At 47.6% G+C, this 18,136-nt stretch overlaps 1 protein-coding gene across 5 annotated transcripts in view; it reads right to left on the bottom strand.

Annotated features, from left to right (window-relative positions):
* akap12b (A kinase (PRKA) anchor protein 12b) overlaps window positions 1-18,136 on the bottom strand; it is a 119,673-nt gene that overhangs the window by 52,674 nt on the left and 48,863 nt on the right. For 3 of the 5 annotated variants that reach the window (XM_072505010.1, XM_072504970.1, XM_072504979.1), the window contains exon 2: window positions 6,966-7,086. Coding sequence is in view for 3 of the 5 variants with exons in the window: in XM_072504970.1 (XP_072361071.1) it covers window positions 6,966-7,086 (121 nt within the window). In the remaining 2 variants the exon portion in view is untranslated. The remainder of the gene's footprint in view (window positions 1-6,965; window positions 7,087-18,136) is intronic. The other 2 variants (XM_072505019.1, XM_072504988.1) reach the window with 1 other exon arrangement.

Below are 18,136 nucleotides of genomic sequence, written 5' to 3'. Positions count from 1 at the left end.
AGTATCTTACCCTTAACACCTTGGGTTCTTTAGCCTCCTATAAGGCACCTTGCCAAAGGCCTTCTGGAAATCTAAATAAATCACGTCCACTGGTTCTCCTTGGTCTAACTTCCTTGTCACCTCCTCAAAGAACCCTAACAAATTTGTGAGACATGACCTCCCCTTGACAAAGCCGTGCTGACTCAGTCCTATTTTATCATGCACTTCCAAGACTCCACAATCTCTTTTTTTTTTTAAATATAAATTTAGTGTACCCAATTCATTTCTTCCCAATTAAGGGGCAATTTAGTGTGGCCAATCCACCTACCCTGCACATCTTTGGATTGTGGGGGCGAAACCCACGCAAACACAGGGAGAATGTGCAAACTCCACACGGACAGTGACCCAGAGCCGGAATCGAACCTGGGACCTCGGTGCCGTGAGGCAGCAATGCTAACCACTGTGCCACAGTGCGGCCCTACACAATCTCATCTTTAATAATGGACTCAAAATCTTACCAATGACCAAAGTAACGCAACCAGCCTATCATTTCCCGACATCAGTCTCCCTCCCTTTTTAAAACAGCAGTGACACATGAGCCATTTTCCAGTCCTCTGGGACCCTCCCGGATTGCTGAAAGATCACCACCAATGCCTCCACAATCCCCTCCGCTATCCCCCTTAGAACCCCCGACCCCATTATTTTCCCTCACTCCTCTGTTCCTTCCTTTCTCCCCCCCCCCCCATCCAATGGCGCCAGCCCGTTGAGGTGGTGCAAGCGAGCCCCAAGTGAACAGGCAGGAAGCGGATATGATGACAGATTGAAGAGCACCAGCGCTCAGCGGATTATCACCCCCCTGCCCTGGACAGTGACCCTGACACAGTCCCATCATTCTGGAGTAATCCTAAGACAGGGTAGGGGGAAGAAAGAGAAAGGAGAGGATGCACTGAGGGATCGTGGGGGAGCAATGACTGATGTGGCACGTCCTATGGAGAAGCAGGTGAGGAGGGGGGGCCTCCCTGACCCCGGGCTTACTGAACACTCCCTGCTGCCGCCGGTCCTCCATTCTTCGGCTGGTCCCATCCTCCAGTCCTTCCTTGTCCCAAGGTGGTCACATGTTCCTCCCCCTCCAGCATATCACCTCACTGCAGTGCCAGGTTGTGGAGGGTACAGCAGACTACCACAAAATGGCAACCCTCAAGGGTGGGGGGGGGGGGGGGTACTGCAGGGCACCACCAGAGCAGCCAAGACATCGGAACTGCATTTTGAACCACTGAAATGACAGCCCAGGTGGCTGCATGGGCCTCGTTGTATTAGGTCTCCCTATCGGTCATCGGCCTCTGTACTGGCATGATTAGCCAGGTCCTCAGCAGGTACCCCTTATCTCCCAAGAGCCAATCACCCATCCTGAATGATTCTTGAAGAGGCCGGGGATATCCTACTGCCAAGGTGTACCTATAAGGCACACTCCCTGGGAAGCATGCACACATGTGCATGACCTCCATGTGGTGGTCATACACAAGCTGGACGTTCAGGGAGCAGAACCCCTTTTTGATGATGTAGGGCACTCCCAGATGGCCGTGTGAGCACTAGGCAACGTGTGCCATCCACTGTCCACTACCCCAGGACCTGGGTCATCCTGGCGACGTCACAGTTGCACTTGTGGGCTGTAGCTTAAGATAATAATCTTTGTCACAAGCAGGCTTACATTAACACTGCAATGATGTTACTGTGAGAATTCCCTCGTCGCCACACTCCGGCGCCAATTCGGGTACGCCCGAGGGAGAATTCAAAATGTCCAATTCACCTAACAAGCACGTATTTCGGGACTTGAAGGAAACCGGAGCACCTGGAGAAAACTCACGCAGACACGGGGAGAATGTGCAAACTCCGCACAGACAGGGACCCAAGCCAGGAATCAAACCTGGGTCCCTAGCATTGAAGCGACAGTGCTACCCACTATGCTGCCCAGATGCCATACAAGCCCCTGCTCAAGCCCTAGAATGATGCTGAGACGCAGATTCAGGGCTGCGGTGGCCTTGATAACTGGAGCGGGTATTCTCCTCCACATGGTGCCAAGTCCACAAAGACATGGCACAGGTGCCACACCGTCCTTTGTTGAGACAGAGCCTCCTGCAGCACTCACGGTCGGCCATCTGTTCAAATGACGAGCAACGCCTGTACACCTTGGGCCTCCCTAACTGATGGAAACCCAGGTCCTCCGGGTGTGGGGCAGTTCCCTGCACATGGGCCAGTGCTGCCACTGCCTTCTGGCCGTCTGGCCTGCCAGCTGCACCACAAGGGCAGCTTCCGTGGGGTCCAAGATATCATCCACTCCTTGTAATATCTGTGAGGAATTGGACAGCAAGAGAGACGGACAACCAGTGGGGTCTTCCACCCCTGGGCACACCATTCCCCCTTTGCTCACCCCCCCCACGCCCTGCCAATGGACCCCCGGCCACAGTAGGGGGCCCATGCACACCGGACCCTGCACCCCAGACACCCGCACGTGACATTACGTGGACCAGGCGCTGGTCCCTTCCCCAGTGTACACGTACCCTCTGGTCGCTGAAATGTCCCCAGTGCTGGGGCCCAGCCCCTGGGTGTTTGGATGTTGGCCGCTGCATCCATAGTGTTGCCTCCTGCCGTATTCAGACATCTCAGTCTGATTGGGATACTAGGCAGCAACTCCCACTTTATGTGGCACATTTGCCTACCCACAGGAATCCACTTTGGAGCTTTGTGAAGTACAAGGAATCCACTTCGGAACTTTGTGACGTACTCACTTAACTACAATTGCCAATCCCCAATTAGTGTAGCCTTTAGCCACATGGCCAGAGGCCTCCCATGGTCAGTGCGAGTTATGGGTGGACAGGCAGGGGTTGCCACCAGAATGAGTGTACACGATCCAGTTGGCAGCATGACAGGACACCCTCCCTCTCTCCTCTTCCTCTCCCCCCCTCACCACCAACAAACCATCTGCCAATTTCACCTTTTTGAAAAGATGCATTAATCAGCATCTACATGACCACTTTGCTGGGGAGGCCATTAGATAGGGGGTCGCTCCCATTAATTGTATGGCGATTTTATGTGGTGATCACTGGTTTCTCTCCATGCTATGGCAGGATCCGGATTGCACCAACGGGAGTGGGCCGGTTAGATCGCAAACCGATCGGCACCCAGCAGGATTCTCATTTCTGGCCTCTCCGCAACCCAACAGCCTGGTCACATTCGCACTTCCAAGTGCAACGCGACCATTAATTTGCATGCCAGAGTCATTTGTTTTAGACCTTGGGGAGTTTCACCCCAGTCTAGCCCACACTAACCTCTTCAGCAGTGAGGAGCGAAACTCACCAGCGAGACTGGCTCAAGAGGTCAGGCCACCATTTTGAAAGGCCAATCTCCGTGAGCTCGAGGGTCCCCCACAATCACCCCTCACACCTGCATATTTCCAGTCCAGCGCATCCCCTCACCCTTTTCAGGCCTCACACCACCCCCCCCTAGATTTTTAGGGGGCCCCTTCATACCGGCCCTTTTCACTAAATAACACCATGGTGACGTTTCCTGGGCATGGGGATAATCCAGTGCAGACAATTTAAATAAACCTAATATATTCAGATCGCGACGTTGCGCAAGATCCAATCAGATTTTACGAGATGTTCAAAGCATCGCAAATCTCGTAAGAGGCCTCACGAGACATAACAGCTTGTCACGTCAAGAGTGGGTGACGATGAGGCCGTTGCCACGTCCATAATGCCTTTCAATTACCTCAGTATGTGCTAAAGCACTCCACAGCTAGCCAAGTATTTTTGAAACGTAGGCCAAAATCTTCTCATCCTCCTTGTTCACCATCTGGGATATTCCAGTGGAGTTTTGAGTTGACTGGAATGCAAAGCTTTCCTTCTCACTCACAACTGGTCCCTCCACAGACAAGACCGGAGAATCCTGCCCACAATTACTGTTGTGATAACCGATTTGGTCACACAAACAGCAATGCCGTATTGGATAGCAAAACCTTCAGGGCAGCATGGTGGCACAATGGTTAGCACTGCTGCTGCACAGCACCGAGGACCCTGGTTCGATCCCAGCCCACTGTCCCGTGTGGAGTTTGCACATTCTCCCTGTGTCTGTGTGGGTCATACTCCCACAAAAAGATGTGCAGGCTAGGTGAATTGACCACGCTAAATTGCCCCTTAATTGGAAAAGGAGGAATTGGGTACAAAATTTATATTAAAAAGAAAGCTCAACCTTTGTGATATTGTAAGAAGTTTTACAACACCAGGTTAAAGTCCAACAGGTTTGTTTCAGAATCGGAGGAAGGAGCAGTGCTCTGAAAGCTAGTGTTTGAAACAAACCTGTTGGACTTTAACCTGGTGTAGCCATCTGGGATGGCCACTTCCAGATTACAAAATGGACACTTTGCAAAGATTGCAGGGAAAAAGCAGGTGCAAGGTTTGTCTGTTGATTGGAGCCATAGCTCCCAGACAAGACCGATGCTGCAAACCATTTCCATACTAATGAGCCATTCCCCGGGAACAAAAAGGTACCATTTAGGTAAACAATACCAAGACAGACACCCTGGCACAAGAAACCAGAACAAAGCAGGCCACCGGACACGCCCAGCAATCAGGGCACCCACCCCTCTATTGGAGGAAATCGATGAGACCGATTGGGAAACAGCCCAATTAATTGGGGCCAAGTTCAAGGCCCGCCAAAAAGCACACAAAGCCCCTTTTGGATACAAGAAGAATCTCCCAAGAGAGAATCGCTCTCTTGGCTCCGGCTCTCACCAAGGAGAGACCTGCCCAACAGCAACAACAGAACAAGTAAGTCCAAGGTCAACGCACGCTACGAGACAGACGCTCCTAGCTGTTATCCTGTACCAACCCGATCCCAGCAGCCCCAGAACCGAACAACGGCCATTGTTCCTCTGACTGAGTGGGCGCCCAAAGCCAAGTATAGGCTTTTAGCAGTAGTGATAGTTTAGTTTGCAGAGTTTTATGGATGAGTAGATTTGACTGTGTGTAAATAAATGAGCATTGAGTTTGAACTTACTAACTGGTGTATCGAGTTTTTGATCAGTATTCAGTTTTGAACCTTGTGGCGGTATCAAGAGATACCTGGCGACTCTTGAGCGAACGTAATTAGAATTAAGGAAGGCGGCCATATTGGCCGCCATCTTCAGAGCCAAATTAAGAGAAACACAATTAGCAACACCGGTGTTGTTAAGACTTCTTACTTTGCTCACCCCAGTCCAACGCCAGCATCTCCACATCATGGCTTTGTGATATTGGTTTAATGATTAATATTGCCACACAGGTGCCACGATCATTAGGAAGATTTGACTCTTTGAATAGTGCCATGTGATCCTTCACATCACTTAAGTGGGAAGACATCACCTTAACATAATGTCTCATCTGAAAGACAGGAGAACTACATCACACTGGAATGTCAGCCTAGATTTTGCGCTCAAGTCTCTGGAATGGGACTGGGTACTTGAGAGCAAAGGTGGGCTCAAGAAATGACAAGTGAGCACATTTAAAAATATCATAGATGCCACTGTTTCAGAATAAATTTATTGCATGTACAATCAAGATTTCACAACAAATCATCCCAAATCCACCTTCACATTAAACTTGGTGAGTGACTGAACTGGTGGTGCTAGTTTTGTTGGCAGCGACCATTAAGTAAAGCTGCCAGCATGCACCTAATGGGCACCCAGCCACAGCAAGCCTAGATGTTTCTCCTTACTGGCTACTGCCTCCTGCATGAGATCAACAGACCTGGGGACCATCTCCATCATCTACAGGTTTCAGCACAATATAAATGCATCCTTAAAGGTACATGCAAGTTAATTACATGGGATCTGAATCCATGTTTACAAGTCACATTCTGTGATTCAGTATAAGCAAGAACCAGTCCATTTCACAGTCGACACTGCAATGTACACATGCACACAAAAAGGGTCCTCCACTTGTCTGAAAAGCGGGCCCTAATCAGCAACTGAGTAGTCCAAATATTGGCAATTTTTATTCTAAATGAAAAAGAACAGCTTCCCAAGGATTGTTGAAGATTTTAAGATCAACAGCATTGAAACAAGTTATCCAAATCTTAATTTGGGTTTTAAAAAATATAAATTGTGCACAAGGAGAGGTTAGCTTCAGCAATGGGTGCCTTCCCTGTCAGCAAACTCTCCAATTGTAGATAAAGCAAGGGTTAGATACAGAATAAAGCTCCCTCTACACCAGTTCACCAATATGCTGCTGATGTAACAGATCACCCCCTCTATCATAATATACACACAAGTATATGATGGTGCACAGACAGACATTGGTCATCTGTGTCAATCAATGAACATACAGACACAGCAGCCAGTCACCAGACAGGACACGGCCACGATATAACCAGGGGGCACTAGGTTTCCCGCTCTCTTGGGATGCAGCCTCTGAGACAGTCAGAGCCTGCGAGCAACAACTAGAACATCCACCATGTGGTAGTAAGATAGTCTGGTCAGGTTAGCCTCAGGTCTCCAGTCAACTCAGCATAGTGTCAACCCACAGTTAAAGTATGTTTAATAGTTAAGAGTTTAATAAAATAGAGTTGCATTTATTCAAGTGTTGGAAGCCTGTCTCTCTCTTTGCTACAGTAAACACAGTCCTCACAGACCCAGTTTACCCAACACATCACCCTCCTTCACCACTAAGGCATTATTCCCTCCACCCACCATGAAATCCAGTCATAAAAAGCTGGCACAAATTGACAATTTCTATGTTGTAGGGCTCCTGCTCACCGAGAGTTGATCGATATGGACCAATTTGTTTTACATACAGCCTCACAGCCACAAGAGGTCATTTCCATCCAATTGGTATGTGCTCCGTGCTGATTTGACCCAAGACCCAGAGGTGAAAGGTCTCACCCACCGCACCATTCTCATTTTGACATGCCTTTCGCCGCCACCATCCCAAAACACAATCTACCTCGCTCACCTTTGCCAGGAATGACTTCCTCCTGGAGCCCATTCAGCTGCTCCAATTTTCCATTGATCACATCTTGGTCCTCAGAATTCCCATGGATTCCAGAAATCTGGCCATTCTTCTGAACAGTCTGCTGGTATAGGGAAAGTACATTTTTGGTTAGAATATTAAATGCATCCACACCTTCCTTCTCCCCCTTCCATTCCTTCAAGAGAGAGAGTTGGGCCTATTTCTGGCTGGGGTCAGGGCAGGGTGAAATCACCTCCTACAAAATGGTGCACTAGATAGAATTACCAGACTGAGTGGTCTTCCATATTAATTCCTATCACCTACAGAGGTCTGAGGGTACCTTTCCAGATTCTCCCCTACCCCCACTGCCCAGGTTTTTAAAATCTGGTGTTTCATCTCACCCAGTGGATCACATGGTTTGGGGAGGGGTGTCTATACAGTGTACAAAAATGGTAATGGGGCTGAGAAAACTAAATTGGGAGGCCAGGTTGCATAAACTCGGCTTTGTTGAATCTGATCAAAGTGTAATACGTTAGAGAGAAAAGGATTTCGAAGAGAAGCTATTTTCTCAACTGTGGAAATGGGGGGGGGGGGGGGGGAAAGAGAGGCAACATGACCTTAAAAGGAGGGGCTGGTTTAGCTCACTGGGCTAAATCGCTGGTTTTAAAGCAGACCAAGGCAGGCCAGCAGCACGGTTCAATTCCTGTACCAGCCTTCCTGAACAGGCGCCGGAATGTGGCGACTAGGGGCTTTTCACAGTAACTTCATTTGACGCCTACTTGTGACAATAAGCGATTTTCGTTTTTTAATTTCAAATTAGAACAAAAGAGGGAAATCAGGGAAGATCTGTTCACTTGGGAGAAAGAGTTCAAAATTTCCACTGTACTCCCAAGGTGGTTTAATTTTAGATAAGGAACCAAAGTAAATAGAATTGGCACACAGATTGACCATGATATATACAAATGGTGGAGCTGTTTGGAGGGACTGAATGGCTTGATTTCTGTCATGCTTCTAGAAAGCAGTGAGTGGGATTAATTGAACAGCTCTTTGGAAAAGATGGTGCATGCACAATAGGCCAAATGGCTTCCTTCTGGGTTTAAGATTCTACATTCATATTAAAACTGTGGCAGTGCATTCAAAACACGGTCAAACAGGTCGAGTATCAACCCGCAAATCATTCTAGCACGTGCCAGTGGGGGATTCCTGGTCAGCCATGTGCTGTAAAGGACTTTGGAGCCTGTAGCATCACAATCCATAGCTCCAGGCTACAACATGTAAATAAAGGGACTATTGCCACAGTAACTCAAGAGTCTTGAACTGCAACACAGAAAACTGGTAGGCTCAAAAAAATCCATAGAAATTCCTACTAGTAGGAGGCCATTCAGCCCATCAAGTCTGCACCGACTAGGTGAAAGAGCACCCTACATTGGTCCATTCCCCACCCAATCCCATCTAACTGGCACATCTCTGGACACTAAGGGGCATTTTAGCATGGCAAATCCACCTAGCCAATACATCTTCGCACTGTAAAAGGAATCTGGAGCACTTGGGAGGAAACCCACGCAGACACAGGGAGAGCGTGCAAACTCCATGCACCCAAGGCCGGAATTGAACTCCGGACACTGGTGCTGTGATGCAGCAATGCAAACCAGTGTGCCACCTCATGCGCAGTTGGAGCTGCAAGCCTGCCAACAAACACCTAACCGCAACAGTCACCAGGCCTAGTATGGAATCCAATATAAAACAATGGAACTAACATGCAAGGGGTTACACAAGCCTGCTACTTAATATATTCCCATTGAATTGATGTCTTCAATTGAAGGCACCAACTAGATTTCACTTTTCTATGGAGTTATGCAAGTCGAAGCCTCATTTAACCAAAGACACAGCATTACTGGTTTGGCTCGAGTAATGTCCACTGTTTGCTTCAGTAACCTTGTGCTCCCATCATTCATGTGGTGCAATTAAAACCCAGCAGTATGATTTGAATTCAGTGTTAATTCAGCTTTAATGCTTTAATCTCTGGTCCCTCGCTCGCTCCCCCCCCCCCCCCCAAAAAAAAGGGGGTGTCAGGTAATCCCTTTGGTATGCTGCCATTAAACAGGAGTGCCTTTGTAGAAAGCCCAGAACTCAGACAAGAGGGGCAGGGCAGCAGCTGGTGGAGTCCAGGCTCAAGGATCCAGCCAGTCAAGAAAGCAAAGGGGACACACAATCAGCAGTCTGGAGAGAGTGGCGACACCCATTGTTTAGGTGGGTTTTTAAGATAGAGCACCAGCAAAATCCTCCGGGACCACTGGACAGGAGGTTCTTGATTCAACAAGGGAAAGAATTTCCTTTTAAATGCAGGGATATGCAGACATTCAGGCTCCTGATTATTGATAAGATTGCAAGTACTGAATATGCCATTCTGCCTCAAAGGCACCCAGGACATCTCGTCTCCTGCACTGATACATGAGAAATAGCTGCTAAACGTCACTTTTTATTTGCTAAACAAAGACAGAGATGGTGCAGAAACCATTGCATCTTTTGAGGAAAGACTGGATAAATATTTGAAGCAGAGAACGATCTTTTTCTTATTTATTCTCAGAACGTGGACATAGTAGACAAGGCCAAAATGTATTGCCCATACCTAGTTGCCCTGGATACATAATGGCCCGCTGTGCAACATTTTCAGGCAGTCAAGAGCTTGTGGGGGTCAGGAGTCAGAAATAGGACAAACCAAGTAAAAGGTTCCTTCCTTAAAGAACATTTGTGAACCAGCAGAGTTTTTACAAAAAGCTGTTTTCATGATCACTTGTACTGAAGCCAGATTTTTTTTCCATATTTTGTAAATCAACTCAAATAATCAAACTGTCAGAATGGGATTTGAAGTTCATTCTCAGTTCAGGCCTCTGGATTACTGATGGGGGTAATAATGCTGCCTTAGAGGGTGGTATTAGAAACCACAGGGCGACAGGGTCAGCACTGGCTTGTGGGATTGGTTTGCATATGCAAAGTGTTGTCACAAGCTTGATGGGCCGATGGCCTCCTGTGTTATGATGGTCCACAGCTCTATTGGGGAATCCAAATATAAAAGTATAAATATTGCATGCACTAGTAGCTCTAGCAACAAGAGATCGGCGCTCAGGAGCTCCTTGCTTCAAAGCAACATCAATGTGTCGTGCTGCCTCTGTCCACTAGGGCTCTCTACCCACAAGCCAGAGGGTGCACTTCAGCCCACCCACTCTTCCCAGAGACCACCAAGCCTCAAATTCCAAAAGCTGAACTCAGCAATACTAAAAAAATCTGCCTTCAGGGAGAGCTTTCGGAGGCCAAGGAAGGAAAGGATGTGTGAAGGGTCACCATGCCCAATGTCAGGTTGTGAAGTAGATTGGGAGGCAGCGGCTAGTGGTAGTGTCACTGGCTGCATAATCCAGAAAGCCCAGGCTAATGTCCTGGGGAAACGGGTTCAAATCCACCATAGCAACTGGTGAAATTTAAATTCAATTAATAACCCAGGACAATAAAAAACAACCTGGTTCACCAATGTCCCTCAGCATGGGCGGTAGCACAGTGGTTAGCACTGCTGCCTCACAGCTCTGAGGACCCGGGTTTGATCTCAGCCCTGGGTCACTGTCCGTGTGGAGTTTACACATTCTCCCAGTGTCTGCATAGGTCTCACCCCCCCATAACCCAAAGATGTGCAGGGTAGGTGGATTGGCCACACTTAATTGGAAAGAGAAAGAATTGGGTACCTCTAGTTAATGTCCTTTAGGGAAGGCAACCTACAGGGCAGCACGGTAACATAGTGGTTAGCACTATGGCTTCCCAGCACCAGGGTCCCAGGTTAGATTCCTGCTTGGGTCACTGTCTGTGCGGAGTCTGCACGTTCTCCGTGTCTGCGTGGGTTTCCTCTGGGTGCTCCGGTTTCCTCCCACAGTCCAAAGAAGTGCAGTTTAGGTGGAGTGGCCATGATAAATTGCCCTTAGGTGGGGTTGCAGGGCTACAGGGATAGAGTGGAGATGTGAGGTCAAGTAGGATGCTCTTTCCACGAGCCGGTGCAGACTCGATGGGCCAAACAGCCTCCTCCTGCACTGTAAATTCTATGATTCTATGATCATTACCCAGTGTGGCCTATATGTAACTTTAAAACCACAGCAATGTTATCAACTCTGAACTGCCCTCTGAAATGGCCTAGCAAGCCACTCTGTAGAAGGGCAATTAGGAATGGGCAAGAATTGCTGGCCATGCCACCGATACCCACATCCCACGAAAGAATAATAAGTATCAAGATGAACAAAGAACAAAAGTACAGCAGAGGAACAGGCCCTTCAGCTCTCCAAGCCTGCGCCGACCATGCTGCCTGTCTAAACTAAAATCTTCTACACTTCCGGGGTCCGTATCCCTCTATTCCCATTTTTGTCAGGGTGCCCCTTAATGTCACTATCGTCCCTGCTTCCACCACCTCCGGCTGCAAGTTCCAGGCACCCACTACCCTTAGTGTAAAAAAAACGTGCCTCGTGCAACTCCTCTAAACCTTGCCCCTCGCACCTTAAACCTATGCCTCCTAGTAATTGACCCCTCTACCCTGGGAAAAGTCTCTGATTATCCACTCTGTCTATGCCCCTCAATTTTGTAGACCTCTATCAAGTCGCTCCTGAACCTCAGTCGTTCCAGTGAGAAAAAAAAACAAGGTTTATTCAACCTCTCATCATAGCTAAAGCCCTCCATACCAGGCAACATCCTGGTAAATCTCTTCTGCACCCTCTCCAAAGCCTCCACATCCTTCTGGTAGTGTAGCGACCAGAATTGAACACTATACTCCAAGTGTGGCCTAACTAAGGTTCTATACAGCTGCAACATGACGCCAATTTTCATACTCAGTGCCCTGGCAAATGAAGGCAAGCATGCCGTATGCCTTCTTGACTACCTTCTCCACCTATGTTGCCCCTTTCAGTGACCAGTGACCTGTGACACCTAGATCCTTGACGGTCAGTATGTAAATCTGCATATCTAATTTTCTGCGCAAGTGGGAAATTCTTGATACAACTGCAGGAGACAACAGTTTAGGCCATCAGTCCCACCTCACTCAGGCCATTAATCCCAAGCTCAGTTTAACTCAGTAACTCAGGTCAAAAAGGCCTTGCAGGTTCATTTGACTTGACCACAATCTAGGTTGACATGCACCACCTTTCCAATGTGCTGCCTTTCCAACGCAATGTTAGACCAAGGCCCGGGAGTGTGTAGAAATCTCATAGCAGTCATCCCAATGAGGAACAGGAGAGTTCTCCCCAGTATCCTGGTCAATATTTCCCCTCAGCCAACAAGAACAAACAAAAGATGTGGTAATTATCCTTTTTCTGTTTGTGGAGCCCAAAGTGGACTGCTGCATTTTTTACACTTCAAGCTGAAGCACTTCAGGAATGCAGAAGTCATAATTCAAGACACTAACCGCAAATGCAAGTTGTTGTTTTTTTTTTTAAAAACTTCCACTCGACTGCATTTTTTTTTTTTTTTTTTAATTTTATTTACAGCTTCTTGGAATGATATTTGTCAGTGCCAATAATCCCCATAGTATTTCCCATTCTAAACTTCAAAAATTAACTATCCTCTTGTGAAAAATCACAGTCTATACACCCTAGCCTTTGCTACCACTATTGGTCCTCAAAATGTTTTCCAAACCTCTAAGCCCCACTGAAACCCTCAATGTCCCAATAGAAGCTGTAGTATTTCAGCATTTCTCAATTCTATACCCCCTTGTTGGTAGCATCTTTGTAATGATTAGTCACAATCGCCTTTCCACCCACAGTTCCAACATCCTTCCTATGATGGGGTGCACTCAATATTGTGGTTTACAACAGTGCAAGGGTCGAGTTTTAAGAGCACAGGCAACACAACTGGCCAAATGCACTACTGGGCACCACAAGAGAATTGACTAGCTTATTATCTCCACTTGCCCAGCCCATCTCTAACCTCCTACAACCCTACATCCTCCTTTAACATACAACTTACAAATGTAGCACTGGTCAAGATTTCCCTTGAATGACTTGGTATTGAGCTTTGGCTGAATGCAGTAAAGCAACTAGGGATGTATTATTACAGTACAAGCACGGTATAAATGCAAGTCACTGTTGAAACAAGCAGTGCGAGTAAGTTTAAAGGCATTCCATTCCTGAATAAACTGCAACATTAATATAAATATCTTGTATGAAAATAATTCTAGTCCAATGTGCAGCTTAAAATTTGCATTTAGAATCTTGATGACAGTTGCTGTTATGGTCAAATAACAGGTTGCTCATATAACTTGGGAGAACATAAAATACACCACCCACTAGTGGCAGTATGTAGAATAAATTTAGTGTCAAAATAATTTTTTCCCCCATAATTTAGCATGGCCAATTGGTCTAACCTGCACATCATTTTGGATTGTGGGGCTGAGACCCACACACACACACAGGAGAACGTGCAAACTCCACACGGACAGTGACCCGGGGCCGGGATCAAACCCGGGTCCTTTGCTCCGTGAGGCAGCAGTGCTAACCACTGCACCATGCTGCACCAGTGTAGATTATATCTGACATACAAACAAAGAACGGTATGGGTGTCTAAGAGTTTCATGTTCTGGATTTCTTTGTGATGTTCGTATGAAGGTTTCCAGGTCTGCAGGAACAATGCCAATTAAAAAAATAAAATAAAGCAAACTTTACAGCGCAAGACGCCAATGTACACATTGTGTCGATGGCAGGAGAGACTCCAACCATTAAATTCTATTACAACAGGTCAACCAGAGGGGGCTTGAAGGTAACAAGAGGTCAAACCTGGGAACCCCCAATAGCTGGCAGCATAAAACAGAAGGTAGGCTATGGCAAGAAATGGCCAAACAGTGTACCCTGCACAATCAAGGCTCAGAATAGATCCTCAATTTACTAAAACAAATTGTTACTACACCAGAAAAGCAGAAAGTCAGCTCAGGCTTCCTGCTCATGCCCTTGCAGGTAAAACATCCAGAGAGACAGCACCTCATGCAACAAAACCCAAGCCACCCACTCAGTTTCAGCTTCTGCCAAGCAAACTCAAATGCATAACAGGATTCTACCGTAATTATATTAGTTGACACTCTACTTAGTGAGTAAACTCCATAATAGTCAGTTGAATAAATGTTTAAACTCAATCACATTCTTGACATTGTGGTGTCTGATTAAACTTCACAACAGATGAAAGTCACCAATTTGTTTCTCCCATTACACCCTCAAATAGGTTCAAAGCATTCTCTCTGTAAACATGTGTTTCCCTTCCAAACCTTTAAGATTGGTTCTGGACTGGCACTGCAAATAATAGTCCGACCGTGACCCACATGACATCTATTGTAAACTCACCCACAATTCAAAACTCTCGCATTTTCACCCCTATGATTAAGTGAGTAACAACACAAAGCCCAATTCAAACAATCAGTACAGAGGGAAAAGAACATTGAGCTGGAGTACAATCTTAGACAGGCCCATCTTTGACTGCTCCAGCAATTACTGACAAGGATAACAGCCAGCAGCTTCTCAAAATTTACAGCGGTCACCAGACACACCAACAAGTGTTGAAAAGCAAACAATAAGGGGGGGGGGAATGACCCGAGTAACAACCACAATTTGTTTTTATATAGCATCTTTTCCTTTATAAATTTAGAGTACACAATTATTTTTTCCAATTGAGGGGCAATTTAGTGCAGCCATTTCACCTATCCTGCACATCTTGTGTTGTGGGGATGAAACCCACACAGGCACAGGCAAGCTCCACACTGACAGTGATCCGGGGCCAGGATCGAACCAGAGTCCTCAGCACCAGGGGCACCAGTGCTAACCACTGTGCCCCCCCCTTTATATTGCATTTTTAACATTGAAAATCATACCAATGGACTGAACAGGAGCATAAATCAATCAAAATGTGGCAAGACAAAGATATTAGGACAGACATGACAGGTTTTTAAATGTGGTATGTGGGTGTGTGGTGTGGGGGGGGGGGGGGGGTGCAGAAATGTTTTAAAAAGGGAATCCTACAGTTGAAGAGTTTACAGCTAAAGGAAACATCATAGGGTGGGATTCTCCGTCCCGCCAGCCCAGTTTTCCGGCACGGCGCACCCACCGGCAGCAGGATTCTCTGCTCCCGCAGCCGGCCAATGGCACTTCCCATTGTGGCCCATCCCACAGCGTCGGGAAACGCACGGGCACGCTGCCGGCAGGGCGGAGGATACTGCAGCAGATATTTTTTGGTGGCTCAAAGTGCTTTGGTATGTGGAGGTCGTGAACAGGTGCTATATAAATGCAAAATTTGTCCAGGGGCAAGGGGGGGGTTTTAATTTAGTTTAGGTCAAAGATAAAGGGGTTTTGTTACTTGTGTATTGTTTAAAATTTCTGTATTGTTATTGTTGCGTTTGCTTTGTAAGAGGGGAAAAATTGTTGTTTGGGAAAAAATTCTCAATAAAACATTTATAAAAAAAAAAAAATGCAAAATTTGTTCCTCGTGTCTTTCTTCCACGAACCGATTTTTAGGATTTATAACTTGAAACAGTTACTCAGCCCTAATTGATAAAAAGCAGAAAGGGAAAAAAACAATACACAAATAAGCACACAATCTTCGTCCAATTCTGAAGATCTCCACTGTTCATAATTTTGAACCTTTTTTGGTAATTTCTGCTTAATGAGCAACAGATGGAATGAATTCCACATTCTGCAATTTGCTATCACTGGTTTATATTTATCATTTGTATCAGTTTCAGTTATAATATCTGGCAAAGAGGGCAGCACATGGCAGTGGTTGTTAGCACTGCAGCCTACGGCACCGAGGTCCCGGGTTCGATCCCAGCCCCAGGTCACTGTCCATGTGGAGTTTGCACATTCTCCCCACGTCTGCGTGGGTTTCATCCCCTCAACCCAAAAGATGTGCAGGTTTCATTGATCATCATTAAATTTACAGTGCAGTTAGGTGGATTGGCCACGCTAAATTGCCCCTTAATTGGAAAAAGGAATAATTGGGTACTCTTTTTTTTTAAATTTACATTAAAAAAATGATATCTGACAAAGGGGACTTCTGGTGGCGGCCATGGAGTGAGTGGTCGCACATTTGGCAGCTCCCGTTCGAGGCAGCTTTCTTTGGACCTTTCCACCCCCCCCCCCCCCCAACACATGTTGGGTGAATGTTTTGCTGAAAAAAGATGCAGGGGTGACTGGGAGAAAGCAAAACTCCACTGGTGGGGCTGGTGGATGGATCCATGGGCCAGAAGTGGGGCAAGAAGGGAGCAGTTGGAGCAAGAGAATCTTTGTGCGCCATAGGTCAAGATGGCAGAGAGTAAAGGGCCAGCCCTGCCTAAACTGGTGGACTTCTTAAGCAAGAACTTCAGCCGGGGGGGGGGGGAAGAAACACCCCCAGGCAAGGCAGTGGAACCATTATAAGCAGGAATTAACTGCGTGGAACAGAGGCTGGAGTCCCAGGGCCAGGCTATTCAAAAAGTGGAGGCGGCGTTGGGGAGCACGAGAGCAGCTTGCCTCATTGGCAGCCAAAATAAGTGTGATGCAGGAGACGCAGAAGCAGTTAAAAGGAGAAGGTGGAGGACCTGGAGGCTCCCGGAGGCAGAATTTAAGAATCCTTTTGATGCCTGAAGGCATCGAGGGAGCGAACGTCAGCACGTATGTAGCCGAGAGGTTGATGGGGGAGGGGGCCTTTGACCGGCCCCGGAGGTCGATTGAGTGCACAGAGCATTGACGAGGAAGCCACAGACGAACGAGCCACCGAGGGCGATAGTGGTGCGTCTCCACAGATTCCTGGATAAGGAGAAGATATGGAGATGGGCGAGGCAGATGAGGTGCACCTGGGAAGGAAACTAGCTTTGGGCATGGACCTGGCAAAGAGAAGAGCCGTGTTCAATCGGGTGAAGAGGGTGAAGATTGGGATGCTGTACCTGGCACGCCACCGGGTGACTTTAGTAGCAGAGAACATTTTGGTACGCCAGAGGTGGTGGAGGAATTTTTGAGACAATGGTCTGACAGTGGGCTAAACAGCTGGCTTGTAATGCCGAACAAGACGGGCAGCACGGTAGCATTGTGGATAGCACAATTGCTTCACAGCTCCAGGTTCGCAGGTTCGATTCCGGCTTGGGTCACTGTCTGTGCGGAGTCTGCACATCCTCCCAGCGGGTGCGTGGGTTTCCTCCAGGTGCTCCGGTTTCCTCCCACAGTCCAAAGATGTGCAGGTTAGGTGGATTGGCCGTGATAAATTGCCCTTCGTGTCCAAAATTGCCCTTAGTGTTGGGTGGGGTTACTGGGTTATGGGGATGGGGTGGCGGTGTTGACCTTGGGTAGGGTGCTCTTTCCAAGAGCCGGTGCAGACTCGATGGGCTGAATGGCCTCCTTCTGCACTGTAAATTCTATGAAGACCAGCAGTGATTATTATTATTATTATTAGGCAGGGAGAAGGAGGACACTGAACTTGGAGGTGTGACGAGATGTTTGCTTTCTCTGTCTTTTCGTATGTCGGTTGTCAGAGATCCTTTCTCCTTTGAAAGGAGATGTTTTGTTCGGTTTTGTGGTGGGATGCTTGGGGAGCGTCGAGGGCAAGTGCACCTTTTTTCTTGTTGTTTAATCCATGGAGGTATGGGGGAAGTGGAAAGAGAAATCAGTGGGGGTAGGAGGCTCAGTAACCCCAGGTGGGGCTGCCAGGATAGCTAACGAGAGCAGTTTGGGAGGGGGGGGGGGGGAGGAGAGAAGAGAGCGAGCGCGCGAAAGAGCGAGCGGCAGACGTGGCATTTTTTCTTGGGTTAAGGAAAGGGTGGGTAAGACAAGTGTTGCATTCGGGGTTGGATATGAAGACGAGGGGGGTGGCGTTTCAGTTGGGGAACATTGTGGCAGAATTGGGGGGTGGAAGAGAAGGAGGGAAGAGACCCTTGGAGGTTTGGGAGGGCGGAGTTGTTCTCATACTTACTCCACATGCACTGCATGTACTCTCGGATTGATTTTTTTGTGGTGGACAAGACTCTGCTGGCGGGGGTACGAGGAACTGAATGACCCAGGTTATGGGAGGTGCTTACAGCAGTGGTCGGGGGTCGCGGTACTAGGAGGCAGGATTGTTGAAGGAGGGGGCGTGTGTTGCGCAGTGGTTAGCATGGCTGCCTATGGTGCTGAGGACCTGGGTTCAATCCTGGCCCGGGTCAC

The sequence above is a fragment of the Scyliorhinus torazame genome, chromosome 1, assembly GCF_047496885.1.
Source record: "Scyliorhinus torazame isolate Kashiwa2021f chromosome 1, sScyTor2.1, whole genome shotgun sequence".
In the NCBI taxonomy this organism is placed as follows: Eukaryota; Metazoa; Chordata; class Chondrichthyes; order Carcharhiniformes; family Scyliorhinidae; genus Scyliorhinus; species Scyliorhinus torazame.
The sequence above is the reverse complement of the archived record's forward strand: the minus strand, read 5'-3'. Positions and strand labels throughout refer to the sequence as shown.